At 39.3% G+C, this 23587-nt stretch overlaps 1 protein-coding gene across 10 annotated transcripts in view; it reads left to right on the top strand.

Moving 5' to 3' along the window:
• Tasp1 (taspase 1) overlaps positions 1–23171 on the top strand; it is a 250756-nt gene extending 227585 nt beyond the window's left edge. For 8 of the 10 annotated variants that reach the window (XR_003736073.2, XM_028883580.2, XM_028883579.2 and 5 more), the window contains one exon: positions 22189–23171. Coding sequence is in view for 9 of the 10 variants with exons in the window: in XM_028883579.2 (XP_028739412.1) it covers positions 22189–22281 (93 nt within the window). In the remaining variant the exon portion in view is untranslated. Of the gene's footprint in view, positions 1–1688; positions 2328–22188 lie in introns of those variants that run through there. The other 2 variants (XM_037205258.1, XM_037205257.1) reach the window with 2 other exon arrangements.
• The last annotated feature ends 416 nt before the right edge of the window (positions 23172–23587 follow it).

Raw genomic sequence — 23587 nt, 5'->3', positions numbered from 1 at the left:
GTTTACAAAACTTGAGTAAGGTCTCTCGTGCCAAGGATAAAGCCTCAGAAAGCTAAATAAATTTTCTTCTATATTTAAAAAACGAGGGCAAGCATTTTGCTGAGTAACCAAGCTAGGCACAAAAAGGGGACGTGGTATTTCCATTTATATGAAATACTGACAAAGTTAAAATGTGTTCTAGAAATCTAAAATCCTAAAACTGGTGCCTGAGGGAATTTTAGGGTGATCATGGAAATATTCCATGCATAAAGTTTTCTATTTATGTTTTGGTTTTGTGGGTATACAAACTATTAGAAGTCATCTTACCCTTTACTTAGCATATATGCATTTCATGGCATGCAAATTATACCTCTGTGTTTTGGAAATCATAATAAATAGGAGTACTATTCGAAGAATGACTCTAGAGTTAGACCTGGGTTTCTATATGAGTCCCTGTTTATAACCTGGGACAGGGTACAAGTCTGATCCCCAATTTTATCCATTTATTTATTTATTCATTCAGTCATTCATTTATGGCTGAGCCTTCCTAGGTAGTCCAGGTTGGCCTAGCTCTCATGATCCTCCTGCCTCAGTCTCCTTAATAGGTGTGTGCCACTGTTCTGTACATTCTACAGAATACTTTTGAGAGCTATGTTTTGCTTTTTAATGAGTAAGCAGAATAAAAGGAGAAATAGCAAGTAGCTGATAGAGAGAAGTAGCAGACATATTGCAAAACACCATCAAATCAGGCACTCTAAATACCCATCAGGGATGACTGAGGTAGCCCAATTGAGTGGGCAAACAAAATGTCAAAAGATAACATCATAACATCCAGGGTCACACAAACATCTAGCACAAGTAGTCTGGTCAGCTGGTATAGATGAATTTCTAAACAGTCTTATTAAATAAGAAACATAGAACCAAATACAGAGGTAATTGCCAAAGAGATCAGAGAACTAGCAAAGAACCACAACTACCTTATCTTACCACCTCACCACTGTTGCTTCTCCGGAGCGAACTTCTTCCTGTGTGTCTTGTGTTTTTATTGCTTTCCTGTTCTGTCTTCTCATTGGCTGTAAGCCCAGCCACATCACTTCCTCATCACTGACTGTTTATACAGACCTTCAGGTCTCTATGGTTGGTACTGAGATTAAAGGTTCCTGTCACCATGCTTGGCTGTGTCCTTGACCATGTAGAGACTCTGCCTTCCATGTGATCGGATTAAGGTCGTGAACTACCACCATCTCACTTCTGTTTCTGGCTCACTATGACCTCTGATCTCCAGGAAAATTTTATTTATTAACATACAAATAAAATCACATTTCAGCACAATTAAAATATCATAAGCTGGAGTTTCTAAATGTGAGTCCCTAGTGGAACACAGCATCCCCTCTGGCAAAGGCTTCCAAATAAAAGATCAAATAGTATAGACAGCATCATCAAATTGGGCAGTTAACAATATATAGCAGAAATAACTGAGGAAGCCTTGAGATCGTGTAATGCTGGATGGAGTTTCCGCTTGGAATCCCAGGCAGGGCAGCACAGACTTCTGCATGAGCTTCTGCCTTCCCTTTCCTTCTGTGTGCATTTTCACATCATGGGATAAACAGTAGTAATCACTGTTGAATAGTTTGCCTTCTGGCTCTTCTCAAGGAGGCAGTGTTTTCCATATCCTTAACAGTTTGTTGTTTTCCCTCTCCCTATTACAGAGACAGGAGATCAGCTGGACTCAGGATAGGGGTTTTAGAAGACATGTGACATAAACAAGCTTGGGTCTGAAGTGAGAGGACCAACCTTGCTTTAAGAGCCAGCTTCTCAGTGGTCTTAAGCTGTACATGACAATTCACCAATATAAGGTACATTACAGCTACCATGCCCTGCTTCACAATCCCTCATTTGAAAGAGGGGTACTTCTGGTGCTTAGATAGCATTCTGAGAAGGAGGTAAAAAGTGTAAGTGTAATGTATGGAATATATGTGACATTGCATGCCGTGGATTGTGGTGGTGATAGTGGTTGAGGCAGTGGAGGTTGTGGAGAATCACTTAGAACCACCACATTTTGAAGCCCTTTGGTCTCTACTGCACTGTATCTGTTTACAGGGGTTCCATTTGCATTGATGACTAGTTATACTTCTTGAATTTTTACCCAGTGGAGACAATAGGTGGGCTTTAAAAATGTTACTAGCTTGTGTATATAAATGAACTAACAGGTAAATTAAGGGATTTCAGAATAAGGAAAAAGAAAAAAATGTAAAACACATTTGTAGCAACAAGGATACCCCATATCCAACCATGTCCAATCCTGCAGTTCAGAACAGAACGTTGGTGATGGAATTCTCTCAAAAACTATCTGACTAGATGTTTTTGGAACCTGTAAGACCGTAAGACCAGATTGACAGTGTCATGGCTTGCCGTTTTGTTTTTTTGTGTTTTGAGGTTTTTTTCCCGTTCTTCTTTTTCTTCTTTAATGAATGATTCAAAGGGCCAGCAGGCAAAGGTATGTGGTACGAAGCCAGATGACATGAATTCAACTTCTAGAAACCACATAATGAAAGAAGAAAACAACTTCTTCAGGTTGTCTTCTGACCTTAAAATGTACACCACAGCATGAACACTAACTAAATGTAGTAAGCAAAAAAGATCTGCCTGTGTGTTTCTGACACAAATGTACTTAAGAGTGATTAACTCTTGTGACTTCTTTTATTTTATTAAAAAATAAAACTTGGGAGTTAAATATTAGGGAATAAACCCGAGAGATCTATAGAGCTATGGAGAAATGATTACCTGCTCTCTTCTCCACCTTCCCTGATCAAAAAGGCTGTGCATCTATATAGGACCCTGCTCATTCTGTTGTTTTTTTTTTTTTTAAGGAAAAAAAAAACAACAAAACCTCTTTACTCTTTTTGGCTCTTTGGGGGGCCCACCACCCAGCTCCCAAATAAATATACATGGAGGCTAATTCTTTCTTATAAATGCCCAGCCTTAGCTTGGCTTGTTTTTGCTCAGCTTTTCTTAACTTAAATATCCCCTTTATATCTTTTGCTCTGGGCTTTTATCTTTCTCTATATACCTCCCTGCCTCTCTCTCCATTACTGGTTCTGTAGCTGGGTGGCTGGCCCCTGATGTCTTCCTTGTTCTTCTCTTGCTCCTCGCTTTTCTCTCTTTTTCTCCTTCTATTTATTCTCTCTGCCTGCCAGCCCCACCTGTCTTTTCTCCTGCCATGCTATTGGCCTTTCAGCTGTTTATCACACCAGTCAGGTGTTTTAGACAAGCAAAGTAACACAACTTCACAGAGTTAAACAAATACAACATAAAATAATGCAACACATCTTTGCATCATTAAACAAATGTTCCACACCATAAATAAATGTAACACATCTTAAAATAATATTCTATAACATTTTTCCTGTGTGTCCCTCTAGCTTCCTCTAAGTCAGCCAGAAAACTCTGTGGTCTGCTCCAGCCAGCTTAGTGTGGACTCCACCCTTCATACCGAGGGCTGACTCCACTAGCAGTCTCCGAGCGGCAGCACAAACAAACCTCCCATGACACTTATAATACACATGAGAGAGTATTCTAAATTTGTTTGCTCTGAACTGAAAATTTTCTTGCTGGAGGGAGGCTTGTAAGTTTCAGGATATAAATAAAACTTGAAACATACAAGGCTCAGGAAGGTCCTGAACTTAAGATTCATAAGGATCCTGGCCAAGCTTATAAAAACAGTGAACAGTTGCTGGAGGAGGAGACTCTTCTATGCTGAACTATCTGACAGTTCTGCAAGTAGTTTGTGGGATACAGATCCTGTGAGTCTCACCCATTCTTTGTGGGCTTTTCAGTGATGAAGTTGATTTTGTCATCCATGTTCCTGTAAGAAACCTCTTATGCTACTGTAAGTACCTCCAGTTACATCACCAGTTCACTTAGCTACATAGGGGGTAATCATTTCTTTGGTCTCTTGTCTGTGCCATATCTAAGATGAATCTTCGAATCACACAACAGGGAAACATGATTACATAATGATCTTTTCTTTCTTTTGCTTGCAAAGCAACAGACAAATTATTTCTTTAATGACAAAAAAGCTATAATCTTGGCCATGTCATTCTCACTTTGGTGACTTTCTAATTTGAAATAAGGCATTGGTTCTGTAATTGCAAATATTCAGGGTCCCCTCCATTCATTTTTGTGTGGTAAGAACTTTTATCACACCATGTTCAATATGTGACAAGAATGGACCTTTGTGTACACTGACATAAGGAAGTTCCAGTGGCCACAAAGTAGGTATAGATACCTCTTAGCTGTGAGCCTATGTTTAAGGTTAGAATTTCAAGTCAGGATGGAATTTCAGACACAAGATTTTGTCCTTTCTGTTCTTTCTTCCTGATCATATCTAGATTTTAGACTGAAAGCTAGATTATAACCAAATCAGATTTTTAATTCCTTGAAGAATACATAGAATACCAAATTTTACATTAAAAATCATAAAAGTGCACGTCTTAAATTTTATATAAGGTAAAGAGTTTGTTTTTTTCCCTCCTGCTGTTTCCTCCTATAAGAGTAGAAGATTTAATGATACTGATTCTGGTTTAGTATGGGTCAGCTTTTGGTTGGAGCCATATGGTAGCCATTTTTGTTTGGTGAGGCCCTGGCAATTTTGAAAGTCTTAACACCTGGCCTGTTTCACAGACATTTAAGAGTGGTTGTAGATTTTGAGCCTCAAATCAAATATTATAGGATACATAAATATGTAGGATACATATTTAATTAATATTTTTATTAATCCCTTGATAATTTTATGTGATGTATTTTTATTATATTCATACCCCCACTTTTTCCATATCCACCCTCTCCACCTTTACCTTCCTAATCACCCAACTTCAAATTTTCTGCTTTTTTTAAAAAAAAAAAAAAATGCATCTTTTTCCAGACCAAACCAAAATATTCCTTTTAGTATCTTCTGTAGTGTTCCTTCAGTTTTTTTGTTGTTGTTTTGTTTGGTTTGGTTTTTTGTTTTTGTTTTTGTTTTTTAACCATGGAAAGTGCTTCTCTGACCTTCAGATAACCGATAATTTTGTGGCTATAGTAGCTTGGACTGGCACCTGTGGCTTTTGAACTAGTAGAACATCAGTGCAGGCCCTCTGGCTTTTAGCATTTCCTTTGAGAAATTAGCTAATTGTTTTGGTGGGCGTCCCTTTACATGTGACTTGGTCTTTCTGCCTTGCTGCTTTCAGTCTCCTTTCTTTGTTCTGGACATTTATTCTACTGATTATTATGTGATGTGGGGCATTTCTTTTTGTCCTGTCTATTTGGTGTTCTGTATGCCTCTTGGGCTTTAGTAGGCAGCCCTTTCCTTAGCTTTGGACAGTTTTCTTTACAATGTGGTTGAAAATACTTTCTGCACCTTTGACTTAATTTTTCTTTTTTCTTCTGTATGTATTATTCATAAGTGCAGTCATGCAGTCTTTTTTAGGGTCCCAGATTGCTTTCATGCCTTGTTCCTGGGATTTTTTAGATGTAATGTTTTCTTTGACTGAATGGTCTGTTTCCTCCACTTTATCCTGGAGACATGATACTCTGTTCTAATCATCCAGCCATGAGACTTCACTTTTAGTTTGTTTTTCTTTTCCATGAGGTGGTTTTTTTTTTGTTTTTTGTTTTTTTTTGTTTTGTTTTTATTTTATTTTTCTTCAGAGATTTCATTTCATTACTTAATTCTACTTTAATATCATTAATTATTTTTATTATTTTATTGAACTGTTTTCACTTTCACAGTCCTCATTCAGAGGTTTGTTCATGTCCTCTTGGACTTCCTTGAACATATTATAATTATATTTAAAATCATTGTCCTTTGCAGTAGCTACGTTGCATTTTCAGGTAACAGTACAATGGGGTGCTCTTTTGTGTGTGTGTGTGTGTGTGTGTGTGTGTGTGTGTGTGTGGTTTTTTCTTTTTATAGTATTTTTATTTTATAATTAACTTAATTTTACATATCAGCCACAGATTCCCCTGTCCTCCCTCCTTCCCCCCTCCAGCCCTCCCCCCCAATCCACTCCCCACTCCCACCTCCTCAAGGCAAGTTTTCTATAGGAGATATATTGTCTTGGTTATTCGTGTTGTTTGTAGTTTTGTGATGGGACATTGGTGTCTGGAGTTAGATTGTTGATAGTAATTTTTGATTTGTTATCTGGTCTTGCCCTGTTGTAGTTACTTGGATCTTTATTTGCTGTTATCCCAATGTGTCAGGCTATAATGGTGCTTTCAGTCTCGACACCACTCAGTGTTGGTATGGGAATGGACTGCTGGCAGTGGTCTCAGCTCTAGTAGGGATAGGTACAACTTTTGAGCCTAAGAGTTAATCTGCTATAGGCTTAGAAAGTTCTATCTGCTGATCTTCAGAAGTTTGTAGAGGGTTCGAGTGGTTCTGCTGATGGTCCTTGGATAGCAAGGCCTGGGTTCTGAGTCATGCTGCACATGGTGCTGGTGATGAAGTTCTAGTCAACTCCAGAATGGACTGTTCTAGGTCAAAGTATAGGATTTGTTGTCTGATAGGAAAGCAGCTCTAGGTTCTGGGTGGACTTTGTATGGTTCTGTTGCTGACTGGTGAATGGGATGACTGATAGACAGGGGAATGGACTAGAATACGTTTTAATTCTCATGTTCATTAAAAATACAGTTTGTGCCTGATTGAAGGAAGGAGACTAGAAGGGGACGAAGGGGAGGAAACTGGAGTGGAGTGAGTACAGTCCAAGTGCACAGTGTATTTGAAAGAAGATATCTTTAAGAAACCAAACACTGTGTCCAATGAATACATGCCATTGAAAAGGGACCTGTAAAAAGGAAGCAACAGAGAACATGAAGAATATGAGATGTTCTGTCAATCAGTGAATATTTGTTGTGCTTGTAGAGTCATCCTGTGGAGGTATCTGTGTCCTGAATATATGTAGCTGTGCATCCTGTAAAATTTTAGTGGATCTGTAAGAAAACATAGTTTCTTTCTGTTTTAGAAATCTCAAGTAAGAGTGTCCATTCTGTTTAATTCTAGGGATTAAAATTCCTTTGTGATAGCTTAATACTCTTATGTACCACTTGTAAGGCAATACTATAAGTTGGTGTAGAGTGGGCAATTTAGTATTGAATTATTGATACATTTGGCCATGGTTGAGCTTGTCTCTCCACTTACATTCCTTTTGAATATTGCTGTCTGTAGTAAGTGGTAGGTACTGACAGTTGACTTCATGTTCTTGAGCTGGCATCGCTATGCTGGGTGTTTGGACTGTCCTGTCTGCTGCAGTGTTGAATCACTGAAAGAAGCGTAATTTAGAATGAAGATTATAGTAACAATTTGTTGTTAGGAGATACTCAGAGGACCTCTAAACAGCTCACTTAACTTGAAAATAATATCACTAGAAAGTGCTATGTTAAATATGCCTTTTAAAAACATAGTAGTTCTCTGATATCTTCCACTGACAGTTCTTTTGAATGTTAAGTTTGAACAGTTAGAACCTGGTCCAACAGCTTGATACCTCTGTTGGGTGATGATATATAAGTTACTAGATTTAACAACTCATATTTTATCTAAGGAAGCCATATTTGGGGGAAAATATCACTTGTAACACTTTCATCACCAAAGACGACAAAACTGCGGGTTTTTTTTTCTTAGATTCAGGTAGCCAATATAGACTATTGGGATTTATTTTAGTCATTAGCATTGACAGACTATAAGGAAGGAATCTTGGTTTGCTTTGAGATTTCTGCTAAGAACAGAGGAAAACAGAGCAGCAAGTTAGAAGGATTTCCCTGACATTTGCCATGTTCCCTTTTTCACAGTATCTGTTGGGATCCAGCAAAAGTCAGCTTTACCACACAGGAGACCATAACTGACAGTTTTTGATTTTCACCTACTAGAAATGCTCAGGATATCAAGACATCCCCACAAAAGTTATTGAAAAAGGATACTTGGTTGCTGCCTTTACTATGGAAGAGTTGAGCCAGACTCTCCCCCTTTATAAACCCAAGAGGAACCTCCAATATCTATGCAAGGGTTGGGGTTAATTGTACCTTAATCTGAAGAGTGGGTGCCTTAGTTAAGATTTCTGTTGCTGTGAAGTGTCACAATGACCACTGCAAGTCTTATAAAGGAAAATAGTTAGTTGAGGTGGCAGCTTACAGTTCAGAGGTTCAGTTCATTATCATTATGGCGGGGAGCATGGTGCTGGCTATAACCTGATCTGAAGACAGCAGGAAGTGGACTGTCACTCTGGGGGTGGTATTTTAAGCATATATGAGACCTCAAAGCTCTCCTCCACAGTGGTACATACTCCAGTAAGGCCACACCTACTTCAACAAGGCCACACCTCCTAATAGTGCTACTCCCTATGAGCTTATGGGGGCCAGTAAGTTCAAACTACCACCGTGGGCTTTCCTTTTAACGCAGTATCTCCTGACCCCAGAGAAGATGTGTCTGAGATATCAAGTCCCTTACTGTCAGCTGTAGAGTAGTGCAGCTCATATTTAGACCACAGACTCTGTACTTCAGAGCTTACACTTTTAGCCACTTAGTTATTGTTTTGACCAAAACGCAAATTGGGGAGGAAAGGGTTTGTTCAGCTTACACTTCCACAGTACTGTTCATCATTGAAGGAAGTCAGGACAGGAACTCAAACAAGGTAGGATCCTGGATGCAGAGGACATGGAGGGGTGCTGCTTACTGGCTTGCTTCCCCTGGCTTACTCAGCCTGCTTTCTTAAAGAACCCAGGACCACAGTCCAGGGATGGCACCATTCACAATGGGCTGCACCCTACCTTATAAATCACTAATTAAGAAAATACCTTACAGCCAGATCTTATGGAGGTATTTTCTCAGTTGAGGTTCCCTCCTTTCGGATAACTCTAGTTTGTGTGTCAAGTTGACATAAGACTAGCCAGTACCACTGACCCTAAATTTACTTGACACATAAACACATCAATTAAGCCACACCTTTCCTTTCTTATTCATTCCCAAGATGTCATATTAAAAGCATAAATAACTTTAAAAGTTCTGCAGTCTTTACAAATTCACACACATTAAAATTTCAGTCCCTTTAAAATATTCAATCTCTCTAAAAATCCAAAATCTCCTGTAAAAGTTCAAAGTATTTTATCTGTGAACTCCTGTAAAAATCAAAATTAAATACCTTCTTCTAGAGGGAAGAACCAGGGCACAGTCACAGTCTGAACCAAACAAAACCAAACTCTTTAACAGTATAAATAACTCAGTGTCCGGTTCTCTGGGATTCACTCACAATCTTCTGGACTCCTCCAAAGGGCTTGGGTCACTTCTCTGGCTCCACCCTCAGCAGCACACACAGCTTGTCTTCTAGGCTCCGCTGTGTTCCTACTCCACTGCTCTACTGTTCTTGGTGGTTATCCCATGATACTGGTATCTCCAAAATGCTGTGGTCTTCTGCTGCAATTGGGCTGAACTTTTATCCTTTCATCCTGAACTTTTTATCCTTTTTAGCCTTTCATAGGTTCTCTTCATGGTGCCAACCCTCCACTTCCTTACATGACTTCAGCTGCCCCTGAGACTGCTTCTTCATCAGTGGCCTCTCCCACCCTCTCACAGTGCCAAGCCTCAGCTGCTCTCTATGACCTTTTCATGCCTACAAAAACTAGTACCTCCTGGGTGACTCTGACTCTACTAGGTTCGGCTGCCAGCACAAGATACAATCTTGGCTTCGTCTGTAATACAGACTTCAATGCTGGTCTCTTCTCAATCACTGCTAATTTCTTAGCTCCAGCTAACCAGCACCAGTTTTCCGAGTAACGTACAGGTTTCACTTCAGTGTTGCTGGTCTCTTGTTAATTATGGCTGACTCTTTAGCACCAGCTGACCAGAATGACAGAATCTTAATTCAAAATAGCAAATGACCCTCATAGAGTCTTTAAACTTCCCTCTGAAACTTCATCCTGTACACTGCTCTCAACATTCTTATCTTCCAAGACCCCACATCACATCCCACTGAGCTCTCAGCACTCAATGACTTTTCTTGCTCAAAATTCAAAAGTCCTCCCCCAAATATGGGTGGGTCTGTCACAGCAATACCCCAATATGCTGGTACCAACTTGTTTTGTTAGGACTTCTGTTACTGGAACAAAACACCATGACCAAAAAAGCAAGTCGGGGAGGAAAGTGTTTATTCAGCTTATACTTCCAAGCACTGTTCATCATTGAAGGAATAAGAATAGGGTGGTGGTCTGAAAGAAAACGCCCCCCAAAGGGAATAGTACTATTAGAAGGTGTGACCTTGTTGAAGTAGGTGTAGCCTTGTTGGAGGAAGTATGTCACTGTGGGGTGGGCTTTGGTTTTCTTTTGTTCAAGCTTCCCTCAGTGTGACAAGGAGACTACTCCCTGATGCCTACATGTCAAGATGTAGGAGACTTGGCTACTTCTCCAACATCATGTCTGTCTGCACACCACTATGTCACACTATGATGATAATGGACTAAACTTCTAAAAATGTAAGCCACTCAAATTAAATGTTTTTCCTTTATAAGGTCATGATGTCTCTTCACAGCAATAGAAACTCTAAGACAGACAGGACTCAAAGTAGGATCCTGGAGGCAGCAGCTGATACAGAGACATGGAGGGGTGCTGCTTACTGGCTTGTAACCTTGGCTTAATCAGCCTAGCTCTCTTACAGAACCCAGGACCACTGGCCCAGGGACGGCACCACCGGTAATGGTCTGATCCCTCCCCCATCAATCATTAATTAAGAAAAGGCCTCACAGCTGGGGACATTTTTCTCAACTGAAGTTCCCTCCTTTCAAATAACTCCAGTTTGTCTGTCAAGTTGACATAAAACTACCCAGCACAGTTACTATATGTGTTTGTGAATTTCAGCTTTAAAATGCTGTAGAACAAAAACTGGGTAAGAGCACCAAGAAAATGAATACAAACAGAAAGGAAGAGACCTTGAGTCCTGGACCTTTCCCATTTGTATATTGGGGAATGAAGAAGAGCTAGCAAAGGACTCTGAGATGTGGCCAGTACCAGAAAACAGAAGAAAGCTAGGTTCAGAGAGAAGAGAATACAGTTCTACTCAGTACTGTGGGGGTATTTCAGTTCAATTCACTCATCTAGGGGAAGAGGAAGGACATAGTCACATCCTTGAATGAATGATATACGCTTAGCTAGTTAATTATTGTTTTTATTGCTACATTCAACATTAAATGACCCTGCTACAGAATTAAGAAAATAACAAGAAGAGGGTGTCCAGTCCTGATCCTGAGTGAATCCTAGAATTTCAGAGAGCTGCTCTGCTACTCCATATTCAATATTCTTAACACTGAACTGTGATTTTTTTCTGCCTAGTTGTAATTGTGTAGAATATATGAACTATATACTGATTTTTAAAATTTAATATTTCATTTAAAATTTGTTCCTCTTGAAATATTTAGAAAAAAGAGTATTTTAAAAATCAGAACAAAGGGCCAGTGAGATGGCTTAGCACTTGCCACAAAGCTTTATAACCCGAGTTTGATTGCCAAGACCCACATGGTGATAAAGAGAACCAGCTCATGCAGGTTGTCCTCTGACCTACGCATCCACGTCACAGCATGTGTTTACATTTGCATGAGCACTCATACACATGGGTGCACACAGAGAGACACACACTAAGTTAAAACATATGAATCAGAGTAAAGACTCTAAAAGGTCTCAAGATCTCAGGACTTACCATTAATGTGACATCACCTGTGCATCTCCACATAGCCTGTGTAATAGACTCACTGACTGTCTTCTGATCACCGTGCCTGAGGCAGGGACAAGTTTGCTCCTCTGTGGCAGTATAAGAACACATCCCAGGGTGGACTCAAAAGCTGTCTCCTACCTGTATCAAACACTGGTGCTTTGGATGTTGATGGGTCTTGAGGTTATTCTCAGAACATTACTTCCAAAGCTAAGGCTTTGCTCAAGGAGAAGGGGACACAAACTTCTAGAACTGATTGTGATTTTAATTGGTTCTTAGTAGGGCTAATAAAAAAAAAACTATAACATGGATTCAAAGAGATTTCATTGATGCAAAACATGTAGATTTAGATATATGGAATTTTAAAATTATTTTAAATTACATTTACAAGAACATCTTAATGCATGTCAGAATCAGATTTAACTCAATATTGTTGAGGCAGTTTAAAAACAATTTTTTTTAACCTATAAAAACGTTGAATCCCAGTGACTAGAGATTATCCAACCTGTCAGCAGTAGCTCATAACTCATTCTCTGAGTCACAGAATCATTCTAAACAGTTAAAATTTGTGGCAGTAGCTTTCCTAAGAAAGCCATATTTCACTCTGAAAAACTTTTGGGCATATGCCACTGCAGTAAAGGTGTGTCTCCAACAAGTTAGATTTAGAACCCTTTGGGCTAGGGCACTGTGGTAGTACAAAGTCCTAAATTTGGAGTCCAGACACATTCATTCATGATTCAATTTTTCCACTTCCTTTCTGACCATAAGCAAACCACAGTACCATTCTATCTTGCTCATTTCTCTCTCTTTTCTTTTCTTTGAAAAAAAAAATAGTTGTGCATATGTCTGTCTACCAGTAATGGTATTTTGAGATTTCATTGATTCAGAAGCAGCATGGACTCTGCAGCATTATATAATTATAGGGATCTCTTATTTCTAGAAAGATTTCACAAGGGAATGGTTTCTACATCCTATAAAGATAAATTGCCCTAGAGCAAGGTTCCATGTATGCTTTATTCTGCTGTCCCCTGTTAAGAGTACAGAATAAATGTTTGCTAAATGGCCGAGAGCTTTTTATCACCTTTAACAAAGGAAATAGTCAGGATAAATCTCCATATGAGTGGCAGGGTAATAGCTTACTATAGCATTTGCCACATTCTGTGGGCTGCCTCAAAGGGCTTTCAAGAGAAAACTGGGAGGGAATTCTCATGTGATGTTGCCTCTAATCGAAGTGTGGTGTCAGCAGGCATGGTAAGAGAAGAAACCAGAACAGCTCTGGGCTGGGACATGCTGTTCTCATCAAGCAGCATTTTCATCTTATTTTAAGATTCTGTGGACATGATTTTATATGTGAGAACAATAGAATGTGTTATCCTTTCTGTAGCCTTGTTTCAGTGCTAACAATGAAATTACCATAATATTGCCTTTGTGTTTCATCCACATTTACCAGTGCATCTTTTATGTCATGAATATTTTGCATATGGAAAATGAGGTAGGGAGGACATACAGCAAAATAAATAGCATATGGAGTTAATTTTGTTGGTATTTCTGATTTATTAGGTTGATTATAAGAATAATGTCTTCAGATTGCTCTGGCCTGTTTTTTACTTTTAATTTAAGACAATGTTTTTTTTTTTTTTTAATTCATTAACAGGATAAATAAAAGCTAGATGAACTTAGCATCTTAGGGTGTTAAAACCCTGGGTGCTGGGGCTAGAGAGTTGGCACAGTGATTAAGAACGCTGGTTGTTCTGGAGGACCCAGGTTCAATTCTGAGCACCCACAAGTTCAGCTCACAACCATCTAAAACACCAGTGCGAGGGGATCCTATGCCCTCATCTGGCTCCCGTGGGCACCAGGCATACACGTGGTACATAGACATACATGCAGGCAAAATGAAATTAAAAATATAAAAATAAAAACTTAAGTGCTGTAGAGTTCGTTGCTTAGTCTTCATTTTACATTGATTAGTATCTATCACACATGTTCAGAGTCAAGTGAATGCCTTCGTCTTTCAGCCTACTGGTAGATAGTGAGTTCTGATTCTACAAGCTAGACGCCCCATTTTAGACTGTATTAAGGACATCCATGTGCAGTTGTCAGTAGAGTACATCTGCTTTCATGATGAGGTCTGAAGTCCAAACTATTTTTAGTTAACTACATTCTGAGGTTTAATGCCACACACAAAGAATGCTCAGAATATACTTATTCACAAGTCATGTCTCCTTGAAAGACATGGACAGGAACTTCTGGGAAACCAATGGGGGTGGTAGTGTCTCTTGAATCAAGTCATTAAGAGACAGAGGGGGGAAAAAAAGAAAGCACACAATAGAAGCATGCTAACAAAAGCTAACCAGACACAACCTCTCTCTGCAGTTGCTTTTAAAATGTCTATCATGTTTATTCCAGCAAAAGAATACTGAGAATGACTGTTACTGGTCAAGTATGAATTGACTGTGTTGGGCCTGGAGACAGGTGCAATAGGTGAAGGCACTTGTCACACAAGACTGGCAAGCTGAGTTCAATCCTCAGATCTCATGTGAAGGTGGAAACAGGATGAGCACAGAAGTTGCCCTCTGACCTGTGCATGTGTGCTGTGGCTTGCTCCTCCCCCATGGTACTTTTTTTCCCAAATTACCTATGTTAAGGATGAAAGTGTGTTCAGCCCATAGTACAATCTCATTGAACCGAATTCATGTTGCCCAAGTAGCAGAGTGGAAAATGCAGAAGTTTAACTTGTATTTAAATGAGTTGTTACTCTATAAACGTACATGTTGTTCCAGGTTATATTTTAAAATTTCATGTGGCACTATCATTATATGAAAAAAAATAGAAGTCCTAGGACTCCACAATTTAAAAATACAGCAGATTTAACAGGATGTGATAAAATGGTAGAGGAAGGGAGTTATCTTTCTCTACAGAAGGATATGGTAATGAAAGAGTGAGCTTGTTAAGGACCCACATCTTATCTGGCCAGAATCCTGCTTTCCAGAAGGAAAACACACGTAAACAAGTTTGTCCTAGAGTTTTCCAAATTTCTCCTGCTGTTGAATTCATCAAAATTTCACAAAAGTAAGAACCCAAAAGATAGACAAGGCATACAGCCTCCACTTGACCATGATTTGGTTGCTGATGTCTCTAGTACTCTCTGGAACAACTGTACAACAAATGAATGGGTGAAGTCATATGATACCATTTCTATATTATATATCAATATTGGGAAATATATAGACTTTCATTTTTATTGAGGGACTACTACTTCAATGTCATGGTTATTTCATTTATATAAACATCCTCAAAATAAAGCACTCTTATTACTCTAATCAAAAACACTAAAATATGAAAATTACTAAGTTTTAAATCTCAAATTTGCAATATCATTCAGCCAAGGTTGCCCATCATGCCTTTCCCCCCCACTTTTTAAAAGAATTCATCATTCACTTACATCTGTGCTGTGCTCCTATCATGTGCAGGCTATCCTTTAGGTGACAATGAGAAAACAGTGTACAGGTGGACAGTTCCCTGTCCTCATGGAACTTCTATTCCAGGAGACACAGGTGATGGATGAGTACGCAATCACAGATAGGTTAGACAATTGTAATGCTGTATGAACTACTGAAGCAGAAAGGCTGGTAGTAGTGAAACTCAGATGGGTGGCCTGAGGGAACTTCTTAGAGAAGGTAGCTTTTGAGGAAATATCTGACAGAAAGAGCAAGAGATGTACACCAATGCTAGAAGGGAAAATTTAGCAGTGAGAACAATACATGGTCCTGATGCAGGTGTGTGCTGTGTGGTTGCAGACCAGCAAGAAGGCAGGTGGATGGCTAGAGGAACGAGGAGAGGAGAGCGCAGGAAACATTTGAGCTTAGAGATAGTGGAGAGTGAAGCTTATAGAGCATTGATGGCTTTAACCTTGTCATTTTGAAGTCTTTATTATGGTCTGAAAAGTTCTCACTTCTGTTGATGTAGGGTTGTATTCTGTCTTCCCAAGAATGTTTATGTGTGAGAAGGTGACTTGTCAGCATTCTCCCTCTTCTCTGTGGCACCTGGGTCTGATGAGTTGATTGTTTATCACACTTTTCAAATACAATTTCCCAACTACAGGTTAGCTGATCATCTTTAAATTGTGCTGTATATTTTGTGCTAGGCTTCATGTTTGTTTGAACAGTAATATTTAACATTTATTGATACATACTTTCTTTATATTCACTATCTCATATAGTCCTTGCCAGGTTTATGATGAATGTTATGCTCATATTCACTAGTGTGGAGGCCCAAGAAGTTAAGTAACCAACAGAGTTCACATAGTAAGTGTAGAAGCCTGGCTTGTGTTAGTTAAGATAACAGAAGCTACTATAATAAGCAAGCCTCCTAATGCATAATTACTTAAACATAATGGAAGTGTTTTCTTACTTATATAAGATAAAAAAATTAGGTTTCTGATTGGCAAAGGCTCCTCTCCTAATGGTGATGTGGAAGTCCCAGCTTCCTGTCCCAACAGACATCAAGATCATCCAAAGCTGATAGAGCTGGGCCACAAGAAGATCTTTGTTAGCCTTGTGATGATGCATTTCACTGCAGTCCACTGACCTTTCTGTCATATAACCATACTAACTGCAAAAGAGGCTGTTTTACCCAGAAGGAAAAAAAAAAAAGATCCATCCAGGAAGCCAAAGCATTGTGAATCTGTACATAGCCATTATGATACCTGTATAGATTTTTGTGAAATTCATGTACTTGTTAGTGAGTGATAGGTACATCTACATCATGTTTTGAAATGCTTAGTTTCTCCACTGCCAAGTGTTTTTCACTGTCCTTTTTTCTGTTTGTAAATGCCTGCCTGACTTTAACTGTAGTGTCTTAACTCATGTTTTTTATATTAAAAAGGAAGACCAAGCCCCAGAATTGCAAAACCAGTGAACAAAATATTTCTGAGAGATCATTTTTTATTGTGTCTGCCTAGATATTTTTTTCCTAACTCCACCAAAGTAGGGTAATGACTTAATGGTCATCCTTTGACTATTATGGAAGACCTACAATTCTAAAAGTGGAAACATAGTTGTGTGTGGAGAAGCAGAGGATCAAAATATAATGACTAAATAAAGGCTTTGTAACTTTTAAAATTAAACTATGTGTTTAAAATTAAATCATGTGCTTGTAGCTTTCCTAGAAACTACAAAAGAGCAGGCACTGAGGTGTTCTTAAAACATTTTAAAATGCATGAGTAATAGGAAGTAATCAGGTTCTCTTTATATTCAGTATCAAGTAATTAATTTTTTTCTTTAAATATCACTTTAGAATTCTGAATCTGAATGTATTTGGATGTTTAAGGAGCTACATCCCTGAGGAGTCAGTCAGTTTATCTGCAAGTCATAGTCTTCAGGCTCCTTAACAGCAAGACTGTGTCTGCTGCTCAAGGCACTGGCAAGAAACCACTACAGCCGTATAGTCACTGGATTCCACTGCTCAGAAGCTGTTTGCCTCTGAGAAATCTCAAGTTCCAGCTCTAGACAGCTTCCAACAATTTTCTCTGTCTCCCCAATTGGAAAAAAATTTAGTCCATACCTTTTAAAAATAAAAAATCTAAAAAGGATTGTTACTGTGGGGAAGTAGCTTGATTGACTTCTTAACTAACCTGGGCAGTCACACTAGTTCACACTCGGGATGCTCTGTGTACATTAACAGCCCTGGAAGGTGTATTCCAGTCACCTACCCAGAGAGTGTTTGGAGTATGTTTTTTTGTCAGGCTTTGGAACAGGTATAGAGAATGCTGAGGTGCCAACTGACTTTCAGTTAGCCGGCTGTAAAACTGAAAAAACAAGTCAGAATCAAGAGTCACTAGATGAGAAATGCTCAGATGGCTGTTACAGAAGTGGGGAGCTGCTTGGTTGAGTTGGTGATGAGAAGTTCTTCCTTGACAGAGTTAGGATACTAGAGAGCAATGGCTATATGGTGAGAGACAACACCAATGCATGTGCCTGCTACATTCTCTGTTCTAATTTACAGTAAAAATGCATTATTTAAATAGCTGGAATTTACCTTGTGAAATTTCCTTTGCTTGTGAAAATAAACAAGTTTGCATAGTCCCTAAACATACTCAATTGAAAATTTTCTGTTTGGGGCTGGGAAATGGTTAAATTGTCATCTGGGTGTGACAGCTTATCCCAGCTCTGGGGAGGTGGCGAAAAGAGGATCCTTGGGGCTATTGGCCAGGTAATCTGCCCGGTCTGTTAGTTCCAGGTACAGTGCAAGTCCCTGCCTCAAAACATAAGATGCTTGAGAGCTGGAGGAAGACACTTGGCATTATGCTCTGGCCTCCACACGTGCACACACAGATGCTGCTGATTTTTAGTTAATCTTTATATAGCTGCTTAGACTGAACCTAGAGTTTTACACATATGTAAGCTTGTTTGTTTTATAGCCCAGGCTGGCATTTAACACTTGCCTCAAGCTCCCAAATCCTAGGATTACAGTTCTGTACCACCACAGTGGGGGTGGGAGGGAGCATATTCATTGTAGAAAATGGACTATTCGGAGCCTCCAGAGGTTCAGACCCACCATTCTAAAAGAAACTTGGAAATAAGCTCTCATATAATAACTGATAGGACATGTAACAGCTCCTAATGTTTCTAGGATTTGATATCTATTGAAACATGCACAGAAAGCTTTGAGTGTATGTATACAAACTTTCAGAATAAACTCACTTATTATCTGAGAAGATCATGCTGATGGGTGAAACTGATAAAGTATCGGTATTAGTACAGTTAGCCATTTTACTACCCACAATATCAATATCATTTAAAAAAAATTTTTTTTTGAGACAGGGTTTCTCTGTGTAAGAGCCCTGGCTGTCCTGGAACTCACAGAGATTGCCTGCCTCTGCCTCCTGAGTGCCGGGATTAAATGTGTACACCACCACTGTCTGGCTGAAAATAATTCTTATAATTGCAAATCCCCCTGGGATTTAGGGAAGTGAGGATTGTGAAAAGTTAACAATTTTTAAACAAGTTTATGTAGTTGAACTACTTTATCTAGTTGACTATTTCTATTGTGTATAAGTAGCTCAATTTATAGAAATCTAGTTGTGTATTTGTAGCATTTTGCTCATGTACTATTACTGAACATCTCTAAGCTATTCCTACCCCTCTTTTTAACCTTCCTAACTTTCCTTGAAACTTTGTGGCTTAACTGCTTTTTTATGTATTCTGCTGTCATAAACTTTATGTTGGAGTGGTAATGTTAGCAAGGCTCTAGACTGGCCATGTTTGTTTTTTTGAAACACATCAAGTCCCACAGTGCTTACAATAAAGGATTTTGCTGCTTCCAGTTCAGGATCTTTATCTTGCTCAACAGGCAATCTGTTCCTTTAAGCCTTAACATCCCCAATTCAATATGTAGGCCGTTTGGTATATGGTCATTCTTTAAAGACGTCAGTGAATTTATTCTCTTCAGTCTCTGAAGCCTGATGTCTCAGTGGATTTTGTATGATTCTCTAGGAAGTCTGAGGACAGACTTTTCTATAATCCTCTCTCTTTTCAAGCTAACCTGTTCAAAACATTCCAATCTGTTTGTGAGTAGACATAGTGAAGGTTTATTTCTGTTATAGAGATCTGCATCATAGGTTATCCTTGTTAGTCCCTGTCTTAGTTGGGGTTACTGTTGCTCTGATGAAACACCATGACCAAAAAAAAAGCATGTTTCCGGGGGAAAGGGTTTATTCAGCTGACACTTCCACCTCACAGTTTGTCATCAAAGGAAGTCAGGGCAGGAACTCAAGCAGGGCAGAACCTGTAAGCAGGAGCTGATGGGGAGGCAGGGAGAAGTGCTGCTGCTTCCTGGCTTGCTCACCATGACTTGCTCAGCCTGCTTTCTTATAGAACCCAAGACCACCAGCCCAGGGATGGCACCATCCACAGTGGTCTGGGTCCTCTCCTGCCAATCACTAATTAAGAAAATGCCTTACAGCTGGATCTTATGGAGGCATTTTCTCAATTGAGATTTCCTCCTTTCAGATGAATCTAGCCTGTGTTAGATTGGCATAAAACTAGTCAGCACAGTCCCTTATGGACAGCTAATCTGGCCAAGTAAGAAGCCAAGTAAGAAGTCTCTCTCTCTCTCTCTCTCTCTCTCTCTCTCTCTCTCTCTCTCTCTCTCTCTCTCTCTCTCTCTGTGATTATTGTGGCCTATACATAACATAGAATTTATCATTTAAATCAGTTTTATTAAGCACTAAACAATTCACATTGTTAGGAACTATCACCATATCCATCTCCAGAACTTTTTCATCTTCCCAAACGGGAAATCTGTACCCATTACACATCACCCTACCCCACCCCATTCCCTTCTCTTCTCTCAGCCTCTGGCTATTCTAACTTTTAATATTTATGAATTTAATTATTAGGTGTCACATATTAGTAGAACATACTATCTTAGTTCTTTGATATCTGCTATCTGGCCTGTTTTACTTAAGATAATGTCTTCGAGGTTCATTCCTGTTCCGCATGTCCCTGCCTTTTTAAGGATAAGTAATATTCTTCATGTGCACATTGCACACTCTGTTCATCCAGTGACAGCTGTTGGACTTGTTTCCACCTTGCGGCTGTTGTGGGCAATGCTGCTGTGAAAATTGCACATTAATTCGTACACATTGTTGTACAGAATCTGAGTTACCACCTTCACTTCGTGATGGAGCTTAGATACCCAGCAGTGAGCTGGCAGATCATTCTGTCTTTATGGGTTTAGAAGCCTTCCACACTGTCTCCCATAGTGCCTCTGCTTTGTGCCTGTGTTGGTGACAGGAAGATGGTAGTAGGAAGGAAATTCATTGGACTTTTACTATCTTGGGATCCTTTTTCTTTAAGAAGACCTTAAAAGGTTGATGGGGGACATCCATGGGAAACATTTTCACCTCCTGATGATGAATATTCTTATCAATTTGAAATGTTGGCAAATGTGAGAGTTAAGCTTTTGGTGCTTAGTGTGATATAGGTCACTGAGGAGCAAGGACAGACTCTCCCTCTCTTAGTAGCTACTCTTTAGAGACTGAAGAAGCTTCATAAAAAGATTATCTCAGGAATGATATATCCATGTGATAAGACAGCTTGGCTTCCAGGTATAATAATAAGGCTAGATTCTTCAACATGGCCCCCAGGGGCCTAAGTCTGAGAAGTAACATCAGGATTACTGCATCTGAGAGACCTACCTTAGCTAGTGTCACACTCCAGAGTCAACTTGCCTCACCCCTGGACAGGGCAGGTTGCCTCCAGACTCGCACACATGAAAGCTAAGTACTCAAAGAACATTTCCTATTCTCCAGACCTGCTCAGACTGTTTTACGTCAACACTTCTTGTTGGACATAGTCAAAGTAGTATGTTCACCCTCACGCCTCGAACTAGGAAGCTCACTATTCAATCTAAAACACATGATTACTTCATTTTTATTTCATGAAAGCATGCCAGCCCTGCTCTTGGCCAACTCTCCAGCTTCAGCTAACAATCTTATCCTATGGCCTTGAACTCACTTTGGTTCAGTCTTTAGGCAAAGTTTACTTAGAGAAAGAATTAGAGAGTAGTAGCTGAAGAAGATGCACTCCTCTGCCACTCTTCGTTGAAAATCCTGACATTTATTTGTCGCTTTGATTCAGCCAGATTACATACAAGAGGGAATAGAGAGGAATATTTTGCCTGACCCTCTGGATCAGATCAGCATTTACTGGGTTTCTTGGATCCCAGCTTCCTTCGAGTGGTGTTGCGGTGCTCAGCCCATACAAATCCCTACTATGTAGTACACAGAATCTTCCCTTAGCCTCTGGAGTCAGTGGCCTATTTATGATAGGCCCTAGGAGATAGGCCACCTAGCTTCAGTGCCAAGAATAGATGTTCTCACCTGAGCAACTGACAGGCTGTGATCCAGTACCCAAACCACAGGAAGCCATGTAGCACAGCCACAGTCAGGCTCCAGGACAGACCTCTGTTGCCTCAATTTTGTGTTGTCAATAATCCTGTTTTTCCCTTACTAAATTTTCACTGTTTTTTTTTTTTTGTTATTTCCTTTAGAGTATCCAAGTTTTTATAAGCTATTTTAGTCATTGAAAGAATAAATGACACCTGAAAATCATTGTGCTCATTTTTTTTTTTTTTTGAGAATTTAGAGGACAAAAATATATATACTGTTGACCTGTTTTTAGGCAGCTGTAATGTGCTCTTTGTGGCTGTATCAGAACCACTCTTCAGAAATCCAGACTGTTCTGTGCTGTTGAGATGTTAGTGTCTCTATCATCTCTGCATCCCTATGAACTGGTGCTGTGCTTGCCTGTAGCAGATACGCATTGAACATCCCTGAGCAATTTAAAGAAACAGGGCCTGCCACTCCTGAATGTTCCCACCATCACATCCAATGGACACTGAGAAGCAAAGTGAAGACACGATGTTCCTGGTTGTCCTCCACTTGCACCTCTGATGCTCTCTTTCTCTTTCTTTGCAGACTCACATTTCAAGACTCCCTCCTGGTGCTGTGGCAGGACAGTCAGTTGCAATCGAAGGCGGGGTGTGCCGCCTGGAGAGCCCAGTGAACTGACTCTGGGCTGAATACGAAGTGTCTGAGAGGCATTTCAAAACCTGAGCTTTGGGCTATTTAATTGAAGTTGGGTGTTTTATCTTGCTTGTTTTGTAAATCCTATTGCAACCTCGGGCACTGCTTGGGACACAAGTGCTGCTATACTTAGTGCTGGTTGACACTCGAGTCTTTGGTGGGTGAGCGGGAGCATGTGTGAGTGTGTATCCATGTGCAGTTTGTGTGCTTGCTTCTCCCTGATGGGGTAGGATCTCCTCAAGTGTAACCTATGACTGAGAATGAGCAAATCCTTACAAAATGTGTGCTTTAACTGTTTACAAGTAAAACCTAAAATTGTAGAAAACTTTAATTTCATAAAAGGTACCAACTATGGTTGATACAATGTGTCTGAACTGAAGAGTGAATCTGCTTGTTTAAATGACTTGACCTTCATTGTGGTCCTTTTAATAACAGTAATAACAGTAATCAGTAATATGGTGTCAGTTTAAGTGGATGGTGTGGTAACTTAAACTGTTGTTCTCATCCCTCATACAGGGCATTTTTTTCTTGAACAAAGAATGGTTTCAGTGAAACAGTCTAGTGGAGAATTAAGGTCAGAACCTTTTAAAGTAATAGTCTTATGGATAAAGTTTGTACTTCTCTCCTGAGCTATTTGAAGCTTAAATATTGCATAGCTTTGCGCCGTGTGTACTATATTATGAAAGAATATGTAAAGAGAGTGTTCAGTAATGCACAGTCTTAATTTGTGTATAATGGAATGTTATTTACAATGTAACACTGTAAATAAGAAAGCAAAGTTTATGGGAAAATTCAATATTATCTTTGTTTCTCATTTAAATATATTTTTAAGATAAAGGTACAAGAATAAAAAGCATATTACTGGGTATAATGTGTGACTGCTTGTCGCAGACTAATCTTTTGAATCCTAGACTGGTGACTTGTGTTTTATTTTCTTTGCAAAAAAAAAAAAAAAATTACTTCTTCCAGAATTACATTATTGCCCATCTTGCTAGCCTCGCTCCATGATGCTGCAGTCAACACAAGTAGGAAGGAAGTCAAACTTAAGGTAATTCAAGTCTCTGTCTAGAAACACTTACAATTTCCATTGCAACTTGATGAAAATAACAAAGCAAATGAGCAGAAACACTTCTCTTTGAACAGTTGGAGTGGCAGCTGAAAGCGCAATGGTGGTGGTTGATAAATTGCTCCTAAATGTTATATTTAGAGACTCTGGAGCCACAAAAGAAAACCCAGACTTTCTTTTTCTTTCTTTCTCTTTTTTTTAAATGTAAGAAGTGGTTATCAAGAA

Source organism: Peromyscus leucopus, chromosome 4 (genome assembly GCF_004664715.2).
Source record: "Peromyscus leucopus breed LL Stock chromosome 4, UCI_PerLeu_2.1, whole genome shotgun sequence".
In the NCBI taxonomy this organism is placed as follows: Eukaryota; Metazoa; Chordata; class Mammalia; order Rodentia; family Cricetidae; genus Peromyscus; species Peromyscus leucopus.
This window is presented reverse-complemented; position numbering and strand designations above follow the sequence as displayed.